Source organism: Trichomycterus rosablanca, chromosome 23 (genome assembly GCF_030014385.1).
Source record: "Trichomycterus rosablanca isolate fTriRos1 chromosome 23, fTriRos1.hap1, whole genome shotgun sequence".
Taxonomy (NCBI): Eukaryota; Metazoa; Chordata; class Actinopteri; order Siluriformes; family Trichomycteridae; genus Trichomycterus; species Trichomycterus rosablanca.
The window spans coordinates 15,593,747-15,612,091 of record NC_086010.1 but is presented as its reverse complement, the minus strand read 5'-3'; the positions used below and the strand labels follow the sequence as shown (position 1 = coordinate 15,612,091).

Below are 18,345 nucleotides of genomic sequence, written 5' to 3'. Positions count from 1 at the left end.
ACTCATCATTATGTAGTTAGAGCTGAGTGTGGGCAGGTGCTGGGTCGTCCAGAACAGGCACCGGCCTGCAGGGTAAACACACGCAGACCAAAATTAAGCCCAGCCAGACCTGGAGTACGCTTCCACACTCGCACATGCAATCATCCCACCCATACGACCCACCCGGCCGTGTATAATTAGACCTGTTGGGTCTAATTCAGGGCTGCAGTCTGGGGTGCTCGACGAGAAGTTCCTCCTACTCCCGCTGTCTCTCCTCTCCCTTTTTTCGGCTAAGTTTCCTCCCCCTCCTCCTGTATTAGTCACCCTCTTCCTGCTCCCTCTCAGTCGGTCAGAGACTCTCCAGTCAGACTCTCGTTACAGCAGACGATCGGGACTCGGCTCTGACCCAGCGGGGGTGAAACCTCAACAAGAAGGTCAGAAGTCAAGAGGAAGAACTAAACCTAAAACCTGAAATCTGACCTGACTTAACCTGGTGGTACTTGGTGGGGTGATGGAGATGTTAAACGGAGGCTCCAAACCCAACACGGGCACCTGCACCCCCACGAAAGTGGCGCTTATCATATCGGTGTGCTTTTGCCTCGCTCTGCTGATTGCTGTCATCGCAGGTAAGTGCGCTACACTCATTAGAAGCTATGTAGCTAATTTGGCTTTCTTTATCATTTCCCGCCACAAATGAAGCTAGATTCGATTCCTTTCATTTTGTTTAATTGTACATAGATTAATTTTAGTTTTCTTCCGTTTAGTCTACTGTAATAACTAGCATTAATACGTCTACATGCTAATTTGTTGTAGTTAACCGACAAAACTTTGAAAACTTATTAATATAGAATAAATTACAATAAAAAAAACCACGCCTCCAAAAAAAAAACAAGCAACAAACTCTAACAAATAAATAAAAAATAAATAAATAAATTAATTAATTAATACAGAAATAATTTCTTATTGCACTAAAACAATGAGCGCGGAATTTCATCATGTAGAGAAGTTTAGTGCTCCTGTGTTGTTTTATTAATACATTAATCCCTGTTAAGCTTATTTATTTATGTATTTATTTATTTTTGTATTTATTTATTTATGTATTTATTTATTTATGTATTTATTTACGTATTTATTTATTTATTTATTTATTTACAATTCTTACGATTTGTCAGAACCTCGAGCTGTAACACAAGTTTAAAAGTGAGAGTGAGAAAAATCCAGATAAACACAGATACATGTGGAGCTTTCCACCAAATGTTTACTTCTTTCTCTTCTTAGTTTTTTACTTCTTTTTCTTGTTTTACGTCTTCTTCTGCTTTTTTATTCACGTTTTCCTCTGCTTTTTCTTGTTTTCTGATGCTTTATTTACTTCTTTTGCTTCTTCTTCTACTTCTTGTTCTTTATTTTCTTTTTTCTTCTTTTGCTTATTCCTTTACATCCTCTTCTTCTTTTTATTCTTTTACTTTGTCTTCTGTTACTTCTTTATCTTCTTATTGTTTTACTTGTTTTACTACTTCCTGTTATTTTTTCTTTACATCTTCTTCTTGTTCCTCTTTTTTGTCTTCTTCTTATTTTACTTCTTATTCTTTTACTTCTTTTTCTTGTTTTACTTATTCGTCTTTTGATACTTTATTCACTTCTTTTGCCTCTTTTTCTACTTCTTGATGTTTATTTTCTTTCTTTTTCTTCCTCTTATTGTTTTACTTCTTCCTGTTTTTTTTTTTTTTTTTACTTCTTCTTCTTGATTCTCTTCTTTGTGGTCTTCTTTATCTTTATCGTTTACCTTTTTGTGTTGTTTTGCTTTTTTGTTGTTGATTTGAAACTAAATTTAAAAATGTTAAAAAATAAAAAGCCTAAACGTCAAAGTTAAGGGTACACATTTCTCCATGAAGATTTTGAGTTTAGGGTACTTTGAGTTACAAGGTACCGCTGTAGTTATAATAATAGTAACAATAATAACTAGAGAGTGCATTTCCGGAGAAAATGCGAGTGTGATTGCCGTGTGGCGGTCGGCGGGCGTTCACAGGTCGGGGGTGCGCATGCGTTTAGAAGTGGTGCGGTGCGTGGGGTGTGAATACTTTCTCCCAGACAGGCCACTGTATCTGTGTACAAGCTGTGGTGTGAGCACAAGTTCACTCTGGGTGTGTTTGAAAAGCCAAACCTGTAAATAAAAGCATTTCTGCACGTTTCTACTGCTTACAAATCAGTACTCATTCATTTACATGTGATTATCACTGTAGGGGCCATGGTATTGCGCAATCTATGATCGGCTGTGTCTCATTTACAGCTTTCAGGCACAGTGCACTCACACTTCGGTCCCTACTTTAGCATATTAGCCATTCCCTTTGATTTTAATGCATTCGTTAGCCTTAAAGCTAACGGATATAATATCTTTTTTTCTGTTGTAACGTGAACGATATGACGCTCACTGCAAAGTCTAACTGGATTATAATTTCATTCTGTGCAGCGTTTTCACCTTAAAAATCACTAATACTTTAGTTACAGACCAAAATAAGTCAGATTTTTTGACGGTGGCCATTTTCTGCTCTCAGAACGGCCTGAACAGGTCGCCTACGTCATCACGTTGACGTTGTGTGGAAAGCCAAAGGTGTCAAATTTTTTGTCCAAAAATTCGGGCAAAAACGGGCATAAATGTCACACGGATGGGCGTATCCGAATGATTTTTTGGATTTGGGCGCTAATTAATGACCCGGTCGATCAAGAGTTGGAACGGCGTTGATAGCTCGAAATTTTTTTCAAAATGAATGGGAGTCAATGGGGCAAAACGGGCACCTTAAAACGGGCACTCTGGGCACAGTGTTGGTTCAATATAAAAGCTGTATACAAGCAGTCCATTCCCGTATAGGCCGGACGATTTGGCGCTGGAACGGGATCAATATCTCGAAAATTGCGGACGAAGAAAGCCGGACAAAAAAACGGTGGAATGGTGATAATTTATTGAAAACGAAAATAACAATATCAATAGTGTGCTTGCCTTTAGGCAATCACACTAATAACAATAATAATAACAATGATTTATCACGACTGGAGACAACATTTGGTCGTGTGATTGAGTCCCACGAGCTGCATCATGTGTGTGTTTTCATGTGTGTGAGATTATTTTGGGTGAGTATAATGTTACACCGCTCACCCCAAAGCCTGTTATTACCCAGACCAGAGCAGTTTTGCAGGCCAGGATGTGCGGTTTCTAAAACAATAGCACATTTTAGTTCAAGCTCTTATTTTATTGACTTTAAGTGACCTGAGTAAGAAAGTTGAAGTGAACTTTAGTGCACGTGTGAGTCTGTGAGTCTCTCTGATTATAGAAATGGAATCTTTGTAAGGGAGGAGGCATAAAAGTGACAAATATGGTGTTAACCCTTACCTTAACCCTAACCCTAACTTAACCCTGAGCTGAAAAAGAATTACAATATATGAATAATAGAACTATAATCATTAGTGTGGCTGAGCACACAGTGTGGTACAAAACTGTAGTTTTGTCATGAAGCTCCATCATGCTGAGTAAACACTCTGGAAATGAGAGGTTGTGACGGTTCATGCTGTGGTCATCTGCTGTCCAGTGTTGGACCGGACTGTAAACATTGATACAGCAAATACTTTACATTTACAACCCACACAGATATGTACTGCATTAACACGGTCAGAAGAATTCAGAGTACAGTGTATTTCTTATTATTCTTCTTTTACTTCTTTTTTTTTTTACGTCTTCTACTTCTGTTACTTCTTATTGTTTTATTTCTTATTTCTTTTACTTTTTCTTCTTCTTTTACTTTTTATTGTTTTATCTCTTCTTGATCTTTTTTTCTCTTCTTCTTCTTCCACTTTTACCTCCTATTATTTTACTTATTTTTTCTTCTTTTATGTCTTCTTCTGATTACTAACACTCACTAATGCTAATTCATTTCTTGCAAAAAAACAATTTGGTTCTATCAGGGTTTTAGCAGATTTGTGTTCTTGGACTGTTGACTACTTAAACTAGAGTAAGGTCATGTTTACTATGGAAGCACTTCTGTAAGTCGGTCTGGATAAGAGCGTCTGCTAAATGCCGAAAATGTAAATCTAAATGATGCTTCTTTTACTTCTGATGCTTCTTTTACTTCTGATGTTTTTCTTTTACTTCTTTTGCTTCTTTTTCTGCTTCTTCTTTTATGTCTTCTTTTTCTTTTCTTTTACTTCTTTTGCTGCTTTTTCTGCTACTTGTTCTTCTTTTTTTCTTTTTATGCTTCTTCTTTACATCTTTTTTTCTCTTGTTCCTCTTCTTTGTCTTCTTTTTCTTTAACTTCTTCTGCTACTTCTTTTATGTTTTCTTCTTTTTTTTTCTTCTTCGTCTCCTTATTGTTTTACTTCTTCCTGTTCTTTTTTCTTTTCTTCTTCTTCTGTTTCCTCTTTTTGTCTTCTTTTTCCTCATTTTTGTCTTCCTCTTTTTCTTTGTCTTCTTCTTCATTTACCCTTTTGTGGTCTTTTTTCTTCTTCTTGTACTTCTTCTTCTGCTTCTTCTTTTACTTATTTGTGTGCTTCTTTTTTCTTCTTCTTCCTCTTCTACTTCTTTTACTACTTTTCTTTTATCTCTTCTTCTGCTTCTTTTTCTTCTTTTACTTCTTCTTCTGTTGCATCTTTTACCTCTTTTACTTCCTTTTTTCTTCTTTGTCTTCTTCTTTTGTGTTTTCTTTCTCTTTGTCTTTCTCTTCTTCTTCTAGTACTTCTTCTTCTTCTAGTACTTCTTTTTCTTCTTCATTTAATTTTCTTGTTCTTTTCTTCTTCTTCCTTTACTTCTTCTCTTGCTGCTTTTTTCTTCATCTAAGAGCAGTAAAATGTAAATTGGCACTTTTTACAGACACATTGTCTGTAATTTGTTTATTATGGGTAATTAAGTGTAGATTACTGGGTAAAAATGGTAATTATATCCATTCAAAATCCAATACGTGAGATAATAACGTTTAAAAAACAGTTGAGGCGTCTGAATCTACAGTATTCCAGATTTAACAGAAATGTTTTTATAGGATATTAAAAGTAATTTATTGCTTGTTTGTGTGTGTGTGTGTGTGTGTGTGTGTGTGTGTGTGTGTGTGTGTGGGTGGGTGGGTGGGTGTGTTTGGCCTCTTTAACCTCATTGGTATCCTGTAATGAATATTAGGTCAGCATTCCTCGTGACATCTATACCCAAGAGCTGCAGGGTGTGTCCACTTCTCTTGTGCATGATATTACAGTCCATGCTCCCTTTACTAATAATATTTTCCACTTTTTTGTCTAGTGTCACAGAAAACAGGAAATGGAGAATTCTGCCTCACGCCGGAGTGCATTGAAGCAGGTAGCATTAGATAATATGACTTTACAGTGATTCATCGTCAATGTACATTGATGAGCCAAAACATTATGACTACCCATCAAAAATGCTGTCAAAACACAAGACCTCTGAAGTCATCCACTGCTTGGGACCCTGATTGCGTCCAGTCCACCAACCCCTTCTTATTCACCAGTCAGTGGATTTGGCCAGTCTCACACATGGAGTGTCACACACTAATCTCCACGTTCCTCCAGTTCTATGCAGGTGCCCTGGGCTACTAACCAGGGCCCTTACACAGCGGCGAAGACCCCACCCTCACTTTTTTTAGTTCGGTCTTTTCCCACCCAGCTGACTGACTGCAGTTGTGCCTGCTGATTCAGGATTCAAACTATATATATAACAAATTTGGGAATAAATAAATAAGTAATGGGAATACATAATAAATTATTTGTAAAAAAAAAAAAAAAAAAAAAAGAAAGAAAATTTAGAAATAAACTGTTGTAGAAATCATTGAAATCCCAAAACTGCTGTGTGATAATATACTGTACATGACTTTGACAAAAGGATGCAAACTTTAAATTTCAAACGTGTGTGAAAGTGTGTGACCCAATCAAGAAGAAGCTCAAATCATGAAGGTCGTGACACTTTCTAATTCTTACATCTGTTGTGGTGTATAGCTGGTTCCATCCTAAGCAAGATGGACCTCGCCGTCAACCCATGTGACGATTTCTACCAGTATGCCTGCGGGGGCTGGATCAAGGAGCACCCCATTCCGGAAGATTCCTCCAGCTACGGGATCTACCCCTGGCTCAGACAGAACGTGGACCTGAAACTTAAAGGTACCGCAGTGTAAAAATGTAAATCTTGTTATTTTTCTGTCCTGATGGTAATGAGTGTTGGATACATCTCAGAGCTGCTGGAACAGCCCACGACGGAGGGGGACATTGAGGCGGTGAAGAAGGCCAAGGTGCTCTACCGCTCCTGTATGAATGAGAGTGAGTGTTGCCAGGTCATGGAAATTTGTCTAATTTTGACCAAATGTCCGACAAGCTTATTATCAGGTGTCCACATACTTTTGGTCGTTGTGTATAAAATGATAATAACTTAACCTACCGTGCTAATGGCCCATCACAGCTGCTTTGGAGGTGCTGGACGCCAAGCAGTTACTGAAGGAGTTGAAGAAGCGTGAGTTCCGCTGGCCCGTGCTGGGTGATGCGCTGGGTGTGGACGTGCACTGGGATGAGAGGAAGTTCGACCTGTTACAGACGCTGGCTCAGATCCGCACTCAGTACAGCAAGTCTGTCCTGCTACGTCTGTACGTCTCACCGGACGACAAGAACTCCCAGCAGTATGTCATCAAGGTAAGACTGAGAGATCCAACATCCACCATCCTAATAATAAAAATGATATTATTACATTAGAAAATACATTTAAGTTGATTTTATATTGGACAAAGCAAACTGGTATTATGGTATTATTAGAAGTAGAAATAGTTGTGGTAATAATAGTAGTAGTGGTAGTAAAAATTGTTGTAGTAGTTGTGATTAAAGTATTACTATTATTAGTTTTAGTAGTAGTAGCAGTAGTGGTGGTATTATTATTATTATTAGAAGTAATGGTGGTATTAGTAGTAGTGGTATTATATTATTATTACTAGTATTAGTAGTAGTAGTTGTGCTGGTATTAGTAGTAGTAGTAGTAGTAATAGTAGTGGTGGTGATAGTGATAGTAGTAGTAGTAATAGTAGTAGTGGTGGGGGTGATAGTAATAGTAGATGTAGTGATAGTAGTAGTAATAGTAGTAGTGGTGGTGGTGATAGTAATAGTAGATGTAGTGATAGTAGTAGTAGTAATAGTAGTGGTGGTGATAGTTATAGTAGATGTAGTGATAGTAGTAGTAGTAATAGTAGTAGTGGTGGTGGTGATAGTAATAGTAGATGTAGTGATAGTAGTAGTAATAGTAGTAGTGGTGGTGGTGATAGTAATAGTAGATGTAGTGATAGTAGTAGTAGTAATAGTAGTGGTGGTGATAGTTATAGTAGATGTAGTGATAGTAGTAGTAGTAATAGTAGTAGTGGTGGTGGTGGTGATAGTAATAGTAGATGTAGTGATAGTAGTAGTAATAGTAGTAGTGGTGGTGGTGATAGTAATAGTAGATGTAGTGATAGTAGTAGTAGTAATAGTAGTAGTAGTGGTGGTGATAGTAATAGTAGATGTAGTGATAGTAGTATTAGTAATAGTAATAGTAGTGGTGGTGATAGTTATAGTAGATGTAGTGATAGTAGTAGTAGTAGTAATAGTAGTAGTGGTGGTGCTGATAGTAATAGTAGATGTAGTGATAGTAGTAGTAGTAACAGTAGTAGTGGTGGTGGTGATGGTGGTATTCGTAGTAGAAGTAGTAATAGTAGTAAAAGAAGAAGGAGTAATAGTGACAGTAGTGCTGTTAGTAGTAGTAGTGATAGTAATACTAGTAATAGTACTGGTGGTATTAGTAGTAATCAAAGTAAAATAAGTAATAATAGTTGTAATAGTAGTGGTGGTGATAGTAGTAGTAGTATTAGTAGTAATAAAACTAGAAGTAGTAGTAGTAGTGGTGATAGTAGTAGTTTTATTAGTAGTAATAAAACTAGAAGACGTAGTAGTAGTGGTGGCAGTAATAGTAGTAGGAGCAGTAGAGACAGTAGTAATGGTATTAGTAGCAATAGAGTTGAAGTAATGGTAGTTATAGCATTGGTAGTAATGGATGAAGAAGTAGCTGTAATAGTAGTGGTAGTAGTGGTATTAGTAGTAATAAACATGAAAAAAGTAGTAGTAGTGATAGTAGCAGTAGTAATAGTAGTAAATGTCAAAAGTCAAAGTGAGAGTTGAAGTAGTGGTAGTTATAGTAGTAATGGTATTGGTAGTAATGATGTAGAAGTAGCTGTAATAGTAATGGTGGTGATAGTAGTTATGGTATTGGTAGTAATGGAAGTAGAAGTGGCTGTAATAGTAGTGGTAGTAGTTATAGTAGTAATGGTATTGGTAGTAATGATGTAGAAGTAGCTGTAATAGTAGTGGTGGTGATAGTAGTTATGGTATTGGTAGTAATGGAAGTAGAAGTGGCTGTAATAGTAGTGGTAGTAGTTATAGTAGTAATGGTATTGGTAGTAACTGATGTAGAAGTAGCTGTAATAGTAGTGGTGGTAGTTACAGTAGTAATGGTATTGGTAGTAATAGAAGTAGGAATAATAGTTGTAGTACTAGCATTATTAGTGGTGGTGAGTAGTAATAGTAATATTAGTAGAAGTATTAGTATCTGTAATAATAACTGTAATCTACTAACTATTGGTACAAATTAAAAATCTAATTAAATTAATAAATCTAGTTTATTGATGGTACAGACAGACATGCGACCACATCTGTAAGTATTCTGACCTTATTGATTCTTCCTCCGTAACCCAATGTTTTTATATTTGACTCTTTTCTCAGCTCGATCAGGCATCCTTGGCTTTATCCCGAGATGATTACATCAGTAACAGCACCGAGGCTCAGACAGTAAGTCTAGCACACACCAGACGTAAAACTAACAAAGTCTGTAACCCCTGCTAACCGCCTTATTGTCGCCGATCAGAATCGAGAGGCTCTGCTCAGGCTCATGGTGGACATAAGCGTCATGCTGGGAGCCGACACAATAACTGCTGAGGGGCAGATGAAAGCCGCGCTTGAATTCGAGATGAAACTTGCTCAGGTGTCAAATCTTTATTATTTTATTATTATTATTTTTGAGGTTCTGTTCATTCACCGTGTTGCTTTAACGAACGTTTCCGTTCCCTGTGTGGTTCTAGATCACGATTCCTTTCGAGAACCGGACCAGTGAGAACATGTACAACAAATACAGCCTGTCCAAACTTCAGCGCACCATTCCAGAGGTACGATTCTGCACTATTTTATTCTATTATACTTTAAGTACCGTGTCCACTCACTGTCCACTCCTTTCTAGTTGGTCCACCTTGTAGATGTAAAGTCGATGTATAGACGATCGCACATCTATTGCTGCTGTTTGACTTGGTCGTCTTCTAGACCTTCATCAGTGGTCAAAGGACGCTGCACACGGGCACTGTTGGCTGGATATTTTTAGGTTGGTGGACTATTCTCAGTCCAGCAGTGACCGTGAGGTGTTTAAAAACTCCAGCAGCGCTGCTGTGTCTGATCCACTCATACCAGTACAACACACACTAACACACCACCACCATGTCAGTGTCACTGCAGTACTGAGAATGATCCACCACCCAAATAATGCCAACTCTGTAGTGGTCCTGTGGGGGTCCTGACCATTGACGAACGGCATGAAAGGGGGCTAACAAAGCATGCAGAGAAATAGATGGACTACAGTCAGTAATTGTAGAACTACAAAGTGCTTCTATATGGTAAGTGGAGCTGATAAAATGGACAGTGAGTGTAGAAACAAGGAGGTGGTTTTAATGTTATGGCTGATCAGTGTACACTGTAAGGCCAAAAGTGTGTGGACATCCGTTTTGACTAGTAAGTTCAGTTTGTTTTTAGAAGATGAGAAAAGAGTGCTCTCAGGGTGTGTCCCTCCGTACACACAGCTAAGCTGCACTGCATTCGTCAAAGTGTAGGTGATAAGATGCATACGGCGTGCTGCCCACGTGTCGAAGGGGGCGTGGGTTAGCTTCGTTCTCCTCAATCAGAGCGGGGATCGGCATTGGTGGAGAGGAAGCATGACGCAATGGAGCAATTGAACCCGCTAAAAGGGAGAATAAGGTGCTCGCCATTGGTCGAAATCCAATTTATCGAATGCTATTTAATATATAGGATGGTATTTGGAACACAACAGCTCTCCTACAATCAACTTCCTTTTTACGCCTATGCAGACACGCTCGGTCGTGTCTGTCGAGCACCCGTTCAGGCTGGTAGCACCACTGAAATTCAAATTCAAAGTTACCCCTGCACCACCTAAGCACCCGTGTTTAAAAAAATCGTCGTCCATGACTTGCTATTTTACAGAACCGGTTCTCTCTTTCCTCCCTTTATACAGTTCAACTGGCTCAATTTCGTGAAAGCGACGATCGACTCTACCCTGTATCCAGACCTGTCCATCTCATCCTCTGAGCCGGTGATCATACGTGCTCCTCAGTACATGAAGGACCTCTTTAAACTCATCGGTAACACCGACAGCAGGTATCCAGAACCACACTGACAAAAGCCAGATACCCAGATACCCAGACGCCACCTATTAGTGTCGTAAAGCCAGATTTCGCTTCTCTGTGTGCTAACACAATGTTCTGCTTTGTGTGTGTGTGTGTGTTATTCAGAGTATTTATGTGTTTGTGTATTTGTTTATCTAATTTAATGCCACTTTATCTCTGTGTCCCTGTTCCTTGTTCCAGGACATTGGCCAACTATGTTGTGTGGAGGTCCATCCTGTCCAGGGTCACGACGCTTAGTAGACGTTTCCTTTACAGATATCTCGACTTTGCTCGAGTGAGTCCACCAGTTGGTACTTTGTAATGCAAGTTCAGATTTCATTTTCAAGTTTTTACAATGGCTTTATTCTGGTCATGGTCATGGTGGGTCCGGTCTCCCTGGAATCATTGGGTGCGATGCGGTAACACATCACAGACTCTCAGACATAGTCAATCATGTCTGTATGTAGTTCGTAGCCAGACCGGCTGATAGCATTGCTGGGGATTCGAACCCTAGATCCCAGGGGTAGTGGGCTAGCTTAATTTTACTGCTGATTTAATAATAACAATAATAATAATCATGCCCTGTGATGGATGTACACCCTGTCCAGTGTATTTCTGCCTCTAATGTTTCCTGGTGGAACCGGGTCTGCTGGAACCCTGACCATGATATAATGATGAAATAATAAAAATAAATTAATTCATTTTATATGTTATCACTTTGTCAGTTTTTAATGGCAATTAAATCTATTAAAAAATGTAATCTACAACATAAAGTGCACAAAAATTCAAGGAATCAATCCTCTGTATATAATTAGATAGTTGGTGTAAAAATACATAGATCAATATAATAAATAAATAAGTTAATAATATATATTAGTAAGAAATGTTGGACTAATCTTTGCTGGCAGGTCACAACCGGTACGACGTCTCTTGCTCCTCGCTGGGACAAGTGTGTGAATTACGTGGAAGGGACGCTCATGTATGCCACCGGACGCCTCTTCGTTGATAAGCACTTCCAGGAAGACAAGAAGCACATGGTAATCCTTTCCTTTCCTGTTTATCTATAGAAATATTTTAAATACAATATATATTATATATAAATACAATCTATAAATATATAAGATTTATCTGGATTATTTGCACAGCCTAGAATTTAAACCAGCCTAACGTGATGTTTGAGTCCTTGCTGTGTTTGGATGTTCTCCCCGTGTCTGTGTGGGTTTCCTCCAGTAGCTCTGGTTTCCACCTACAGTCCAAAGACATGCTGTCAGGTTAATTGGAGGTACTAAAAATTGCCCTAAATAGTGTGTGTGTGTTCGCCTTGTTATGGACTGGCGACCTGTCCGGGGTGTTTCCTACCTTTCACCCAGTGAGTCGAACCCACCGCGACCCTGAATATAATAAAGATATGATAAAGTGGTGGTAAAACGGACAGTGAATTAATATAATTGGTGTGCGCATGGTATCATACTGCAGTGCCTGGTATGAGCATTTTCTTCCTAATGCCTAGTTCACACTACATGATTCTTGCCCTGATTTTCGCTCGGCGACTGGTCACCGCTAGATTTGCTGGCTCGGGAGCAACTCTGCGTTCGCTCGGCGATCAAAACTCGGCTCTTAATCGCTAAGTGTGAACTACCCAACAACTCGATCCGAGCGGTTCATTGGGCGTTCGGCGACCGGATCGAGATATCTAGCATGTCAGATATCTGAATGGGTGTTTCCCGACTGGCAATGCGTGCTATGTCGAACAGCCAATGAGAACGCAAGATACAGCGTGAGAAGAAATGCAGGGGAGGAGTGTAAAAGGCTGTACAGGGGCTTAATATAGTTTATATCATAATACAATTATCGTTCTCTACAAAACACCAACGTTGCATTGCAAAAATATTTATTAACCTCCAACTCACTACACAACAACCCAAGCCAAATCCACTAAGATGCATTTATTTTTTCTCTTTGTTTTTACGTGCACAAACTTTGATCGCTCGCTACTTGTGCATTTTAGGACGTGGTATCATTAAACCTTTCGTCACATCTCGCGTGTGTTTTCGTAACATGAAGATATTTGTGAGAGCAGAGAAGCTCGCCTGCGATTCCAGTTGGTGATAGGTGGTGTAGTGTGAAACCCCCCATCATCGATCAGTCGTGTAGTGTGAAATACATACCGACTGAAAGACTCCCGAGTGCAAAAGATTTAGTCGTGTAGTGTGAACTTGGCATAAAGGATCCATAAATTGCATTTATTTATCAAAAATTAAAGTAAAATTTTCTTTGTCCAGAAATGTTGAGTGTTTGCAACAATTAGCATCTTCAGTTCCCTAACAATTAAAAAATGTAGAAGTTAAGATAAACATGCGTCTGTCTAAACTTTTTTGAGTGTGTAAGGCATCAAATTATACATTTGTTAAGATTTAAAAAATATTATTAAATTAGGAATGTTTTCTTTGTACTTTTGTCAGGTAAATGAAGCTTCAAGAGAATTAGCAAATCACAGATTGTTGTTTTACTGCATTTTACCAAACCTTTCTAGAAATGGGGTTTGTGAATACTGTATTTTTATTTTATAACATCTTTAATTTATTTTAATTCGACTAAAAGTCCATATTTTATGCATTTATGACCCCATTAACATCTCAGACGATCCAACAATACAACAATTTATGCGACATTTTGTCTTGTTGTCTCCATCTAGTGGATCTGAATGGCGGGTGCTAATCTGCTAAATGTCACAAACGGCACACTAATTTATTAAATATTATGTAAATGCTATATAAAAAGGTACACAAAATAGTTATATTGCTTAAAAATAAACTACTTTCCTAAGTTTTCTAAATAAGCTTGTGTGAGGTAAAGTTAGCTTGTATTAATGGCTATGTTTGTATTTTGAAAGATGGAGGAGCTGATTAAGGGGATCCGGTGGGCCTTTATTGACATGCTGAAGAAAGAAAATGACTGGATGGACGCAGAAACAAAGACAAAAGCGATAGAAAAGGTTTGTTCGGCTCTGCTACTTCTGTTTGTTTTAGCTTTTTGGTTCCGTTACCCATCGACTTTACTTTCTCACGCCAGGCGCATGCTGTCTTGCCCAAAGTGGGTTACCCTGAGTTCATATTGAACGACACATACATCAACGAAGACATCAAACAGGTATTTTTAACTGGTTTCCATATTCTCAGCAAGAATGTCCAAGTCTTTTCTTTTTAACGTCATACTTCATTAAACCAGCTATTCATCTTTCTCATCCACGCAGTTGTCATTCTCCGAGAACGACTACTTCGGAAACGTGATGCAGACGTTGCGTTTTATCGCACAGTCAGACATCGGCTGGCTCAGAAAGACCGTACCTCGTACAGAGTGAGTTCATGCTATTGGTATGAGCGTTGAGTAACTTGTTGGGTCTGTCTAAAAACCTAGTGAGCTCCTACTAGAGACATTGTCCTTAAACAGCGATTATTAAACTAAGCTTACTAAACTAACAGTTAGTCCCAGGCCATTCAAATCAATGGGCTTACTTGACACAACCCTTATTCTAATTATCCTTCAGGCCACCCAAGGAGGATGTGGGTCCCTGCTGAGTTTAGTTCATTTTAAGGTTTCTTCCTGTAATTTTAAGGGAGTTTTTCCTTGCCACAGTAACCCTCGGCTTGCTCAATGGGGGTTTTTGGTCTGTCGGTCCTGGATTCTGTAAAGTTGCTTTGAGACTATGTGTATTGTAAAAAGAGCTATACAAATAAATTTGACTTGACTTGACTAGCATTCCTAACATCTCCCTCCATGTACCGAAAACTGTTAACTTGTCACGGACAGACCCACAATTGCAAATAAATTACACTTGTACACATTTATAACAATTAAAAATGAATGAGAATTACTTACATTCGAAAAGAACTTTGTTTGCTGCTACGCTTCCGTCCGCCGTATTAGACTTTGCTGTAATAGATTTTTTGTGACAAAAGTTGTGCCATGCTGTATGCAGGGATTGCCTTTCTGGATTAGAGAGGACACTGAGGGTCCTTGTTATCCGGTCACAATATCGCTAAGAACAAGGCACCTTGGTAGGCAGCATATTAAGTCATCTAAGAATTTAGACAGGAGTGCATAGACATAAAATGTGTCTATGTAGAGAGATCAGTAGGTTTTCACACAGACCCATTGTTGCATATCTAAAGGATTAGATGTTGAAGTCCCTTTCTTCATCCAGGTGGTTCACCAACCCTACAACCGTCAATGCCTTCTACAGCTCTTCCACCAATCAGATTAGTAAGAAGCACTTGCTATATCCAAGCTAGATGAATATGTTAGATCAATATGCTTGCTATTTATAATATTTATGAATATAATTGGGTTTTTTAAGGGTTTCCAGCAGGAGAGCTTCAGAAGCCATTCTTCTGGGGTTCAGATTACCCTAGGTAAGAGAACATGCTCTTAAAATGTGAGTTTGAGTTTGACAGGAAACTCAAACTCACATTTTTAAATGGTTTTAACCTGTGAAAAGTTTTTAATGGTTTTAGCCTGTGCGCTAGATCTTTAAGCTATGGAGCCATTGGTGTCATTGTCGGACACGAGTTGACTCATGGTTTCGACAACAACGGTGAGCCATTATCAATGTACAGTGACCTATTTCTACAAATAAATGGAAAAAACTAAACTGCTGAACTGACATGTTTGCATTTGTGTGCTCATCCAGGTCGGAAGTATGACAAGGATGGGAATCTCAACCAGTGGTGGAGCAATGCTTCGGTCGCTCACTTCAACGACAAGACCCAGTGTATGATTGACCAATACAACAACTACTACTGGAAAGTGGCAGGACTAAATGTACAGTTACAGTTTATTAAAACTTACTTTTTATACATACTGCAGTGAAATACTTACTGAAATCACAGTATACACTGATCGGCCATAACATTAAATCCACCTCATTGTTTCTACACTCACTGTCCATTTTGTCAGCTCCACTTACCATATAGAAGCACTTTGTGGTTCTACGATTACTGAGTGTAGTCCATCTGTTTCTCTGTATGCTTTGTTAGCCCCCTTTCATGTTGTTCTTTAATGGTCAGGACTCTCCTAGGACCACTATCCTACTTTGCTGGTAGGAGTGGATAAGACACAGAAATGCTGATTGACCACAGTCACTGCTGGACTGAGAATAGTCCACCAACCAAAATATCCAACCAACAGTGCCCATGAAGGTCTAGAAGATGACCAACTCAAACAGCATTAATAGATGAGCGATCGTCTCTGACTTTACAAGGTGAACCAACTAGGTAGGAGTGTCTAATAAAGTGGACAGTGAGTGGACATGGTATTAAAAAACTCCAGCAGCATTGCTGTGTCTGATCCACTCATACCAGCACAACACACACTAACACACCACCACCATGTCAGTGTCACTGCAATGCTGAGAATGATCCACCTCCTGACCATTGAAGAACAGCATAATTGGGGGCTAACAAAGCATGCAGAGAAACAGATGGACTACAGTCAGTAATTGTAGAACTACAAAGTGCTTCTATATGGTAAGTGGAGCTGATAAAATGGACAGTGAGTGTAGAAACAAGGAGGTATATTTAATGTTATGGCTGACTCTCAGAATAAACCATCTGACCATTGGTGTTGTCTTGGATGGCTAGCTATCCTTCTCGGCTCATGGTGCTTACCTGACCTGATCATGCCAGTCCAAGATTTGGCGAATCCTCTCAATGGAAAGCTCTCAGATTCTTGTCCAGCCACTTGGCATTTTAAGGCTGGACTACTACAGCTCCTTCATGGCAAATCCACAATACCATTCTGTACCTCATGCCCTTCAGGCCACATGTCTGGTTCATATTGATTGACCCTCAGAACTTGAGGAAGAAAGGCATCAAGAGTCTGAGTCTCCTGCTGTCCTTAAGAATGTCCAAAGTACGTCAATGGAAACAAACATTGTGTTATTAAACTCTTTCAATGTATTGTCCAGCAAGCTCATTTCTTTTTGTACTAAGAACCCGTGTTAATTATAGTCCCGCTCATTCACAGGTGAAAGGGAAGAGGACTCTGGCGGAGAACATAGCCGATAATGGAGGAATACGAGAAGCTTTTAGGGTACGGTTACTCGCCTGAGGGAGATAATCCGTTCAGTCTGTGTAAAGTACTGAGGATGTGTTGTTTTACGTGGGTTGATTTGTAGGCTTACCGGAGGTGGATTGAGAAGGAGAGGTCTGGAGCGGAGGAACCGTCGTTACCAGGGGTGGGGCTGAGCAACAACCAGCTGTTCTTCCTCAGTTATGCTCATGTAAGTTACTTCTTACATGTGGTGGACCCACATGGTTGTAAACAACAACAGTCATACAGATGTATACAATCAATTATATAAAACAGACTATATGCTTCCAGTACAGTGGCAACAGCTTAGGGAAGGGCATTCGTCCACAAAGCAATGATCGTAAAGACATGGACTGACAATGGTCTGCACAGATCCTTGACCTAAATCCCATTAAACACAATGGGAATGAATTGGAACCTTGATTTGTGAACTCAGCGTAATGCCCTGACCCTACAAATGCCCTTCCTTCGGACAGAACTGGCACAAACGTCCACAAACACTAGATTGTAATGAAATACATATACCTAGTGAGCTGCCTTGCTGCCTACTGCCTACCTAGGCAGCCTATATAAAGAGGATTCTAATAAGACATAAAACTCATAAGGCAGATTATTTAGAAGCATCGGATGCTCCCTTGTTATTCAGTCAGATTATCACTTTGAAATAAGGCACCTTAGTAGGCAGCATTTTAAGGCATCTAAGAATTTAGATGCAGAGAGATCACTGGGTTTTTGGACAGACCCACGGTTTTGGAATGGAATGACCAACCAGGTCATGGTCATGTGTCCAGATACTTTTGGTCATTAACAGAACTCTATGGTGTTGGTTTTAGGTACGCTGTGATGCCCACAGACCAGAAGCAGCACGAAATCAGATCCTCAGTGGAGCTCACAGCCCTCCTAAATACAGGTAGGTTATACACACAGCATACATGTAACCCAGTTGGCACGACACTCACTTTGCTCCTGCTTTCGTTCCCAAGGGTTGTCGGTGCCATGAGTAACTACGAGGAGTTCCGCGAAGCCTATAACTGCCCCGAGATGTCGATCATGAACAGAGGGGCGGAGTCCTGCCGGGTGTGGTAGCATTAAAAAAAGAAGGTAGAAGAATCTGTAAACATGGGCCAACAGTGGTTGACCTTGACATTGGTACTGAATGGCAATGCCCATGCTGGACCATCTGATCAAAGGTCCTTTGGAACACACGGAGACTCAAAGTGTCCGTCTACTGTCTGTTTTCTTTTCATGACGTTCTGTCCGCTGCTGTTTGATGGACTTCACGCCCGGAGTGCCAAGGCGGGGAAACAACAGGGAGTGACTCCGCCCGGCGATCAGCAATCAGACTGTACGCAACCGCTATTGTAAAATACCCTGATCTGATCACACCAGCTGCATTGTTGCATCATGTATAAAAAATCAGCCTGATACTATGATTTGCTAAAGGCAACATTGCATTACATGAGCAGTGCCAGGTTTATAAGACCTTACGTTGAATTTGATTTTTATAAATGGAATATTAAATGTGCATTTTTGTTGTTGTTCTTTTATTATGAATATATATATATATACTAAATACTATATTGCAGCAGCAATAGATGAGCGATCGTATCTGACTTTACATCTACAAGGTAGACCAACTAGGTAGGAGTGTCTAATAGAGTGGACAGTGAGTGGACACGGTATTTAAAAACTCCATCAGCACTGCTATGTCTGATCCACTCATACCAGTACAACACACACTAACACACCACCACCATGTCAGTGTCACTGCAGTGCTGAGAGT

General features: G+C 39.5%; 1 protein-coding gene across 1 annotated transcript; it reads left to right on the top strand.

Moving 5' to 3' along the window:
• Window positions 1-336: 336 nt before the first annotated feature.
• On the top strand, window positions 337-18,087 carry phex (phosphate regulating endopeptidase homolog, X-linked). Its single transcript, XM_062985778.1, has 22 exons — window positions 337-605; window positions 5,252-5,308; window positions 5,962-6,123; window positions 6,196-6,279; window positions 6,419-6,645; window positions 8,752-8,817; window positions 8,894-9,010; window positions 9,108-9,191; window positions 10,322-10,464; window positions 10,674-10,767; window positions 11,381-11,509; window positions 13,366-13,467; window positions 13,545-13,622; window positions 13,726-13,829; window positions 14,677-14,735; window positions 14,830-14,884; window positions 14,999-15,066; window positions 15,163-15,293; window positions 16,497-16,562; window positions 16,648-16,752; window positions 17,396-17,472; window positions 17,546-18,087. The coding sequence occupies exons 1-22, from the start codon at window positions 491-493 to the stop codon at window positions 17,646-17,648; spliced, it is 2,226 nt and encodes a 741-aa protein (XP_062841848.1). The 5' UTR covers window positions 337-490; the 3' UTR covers window positions 17,649-18,087.
• Window positions 18,088-18,345: the final 258 nt, after the last annotated feature.

Bases quoted from the DNA above. Each gene is read 5' to 3' on its own strand.
- phex (XM_062985778.1), top strand. From the start codon at position 491: ATGGAGATGTTAAACGGAGGCTCCAAACCCAACACGGGCACCTGCACC. The intron at 13,468-13,544 runs GTTTGTTCGGCT...TTCTCACGCCAG, and splicing joins AGACAAAAGCGATAGAAAAG to GCGCATGCTGTCTTGCCCAA. The intron at 14,736-14,829 runs GTAAGAAGCACT...GGGTTTTTTAAG, and splicing joins CTCTTCCACCAATCAGATTA to GGTTTCCAGCAGGAGAGCTT.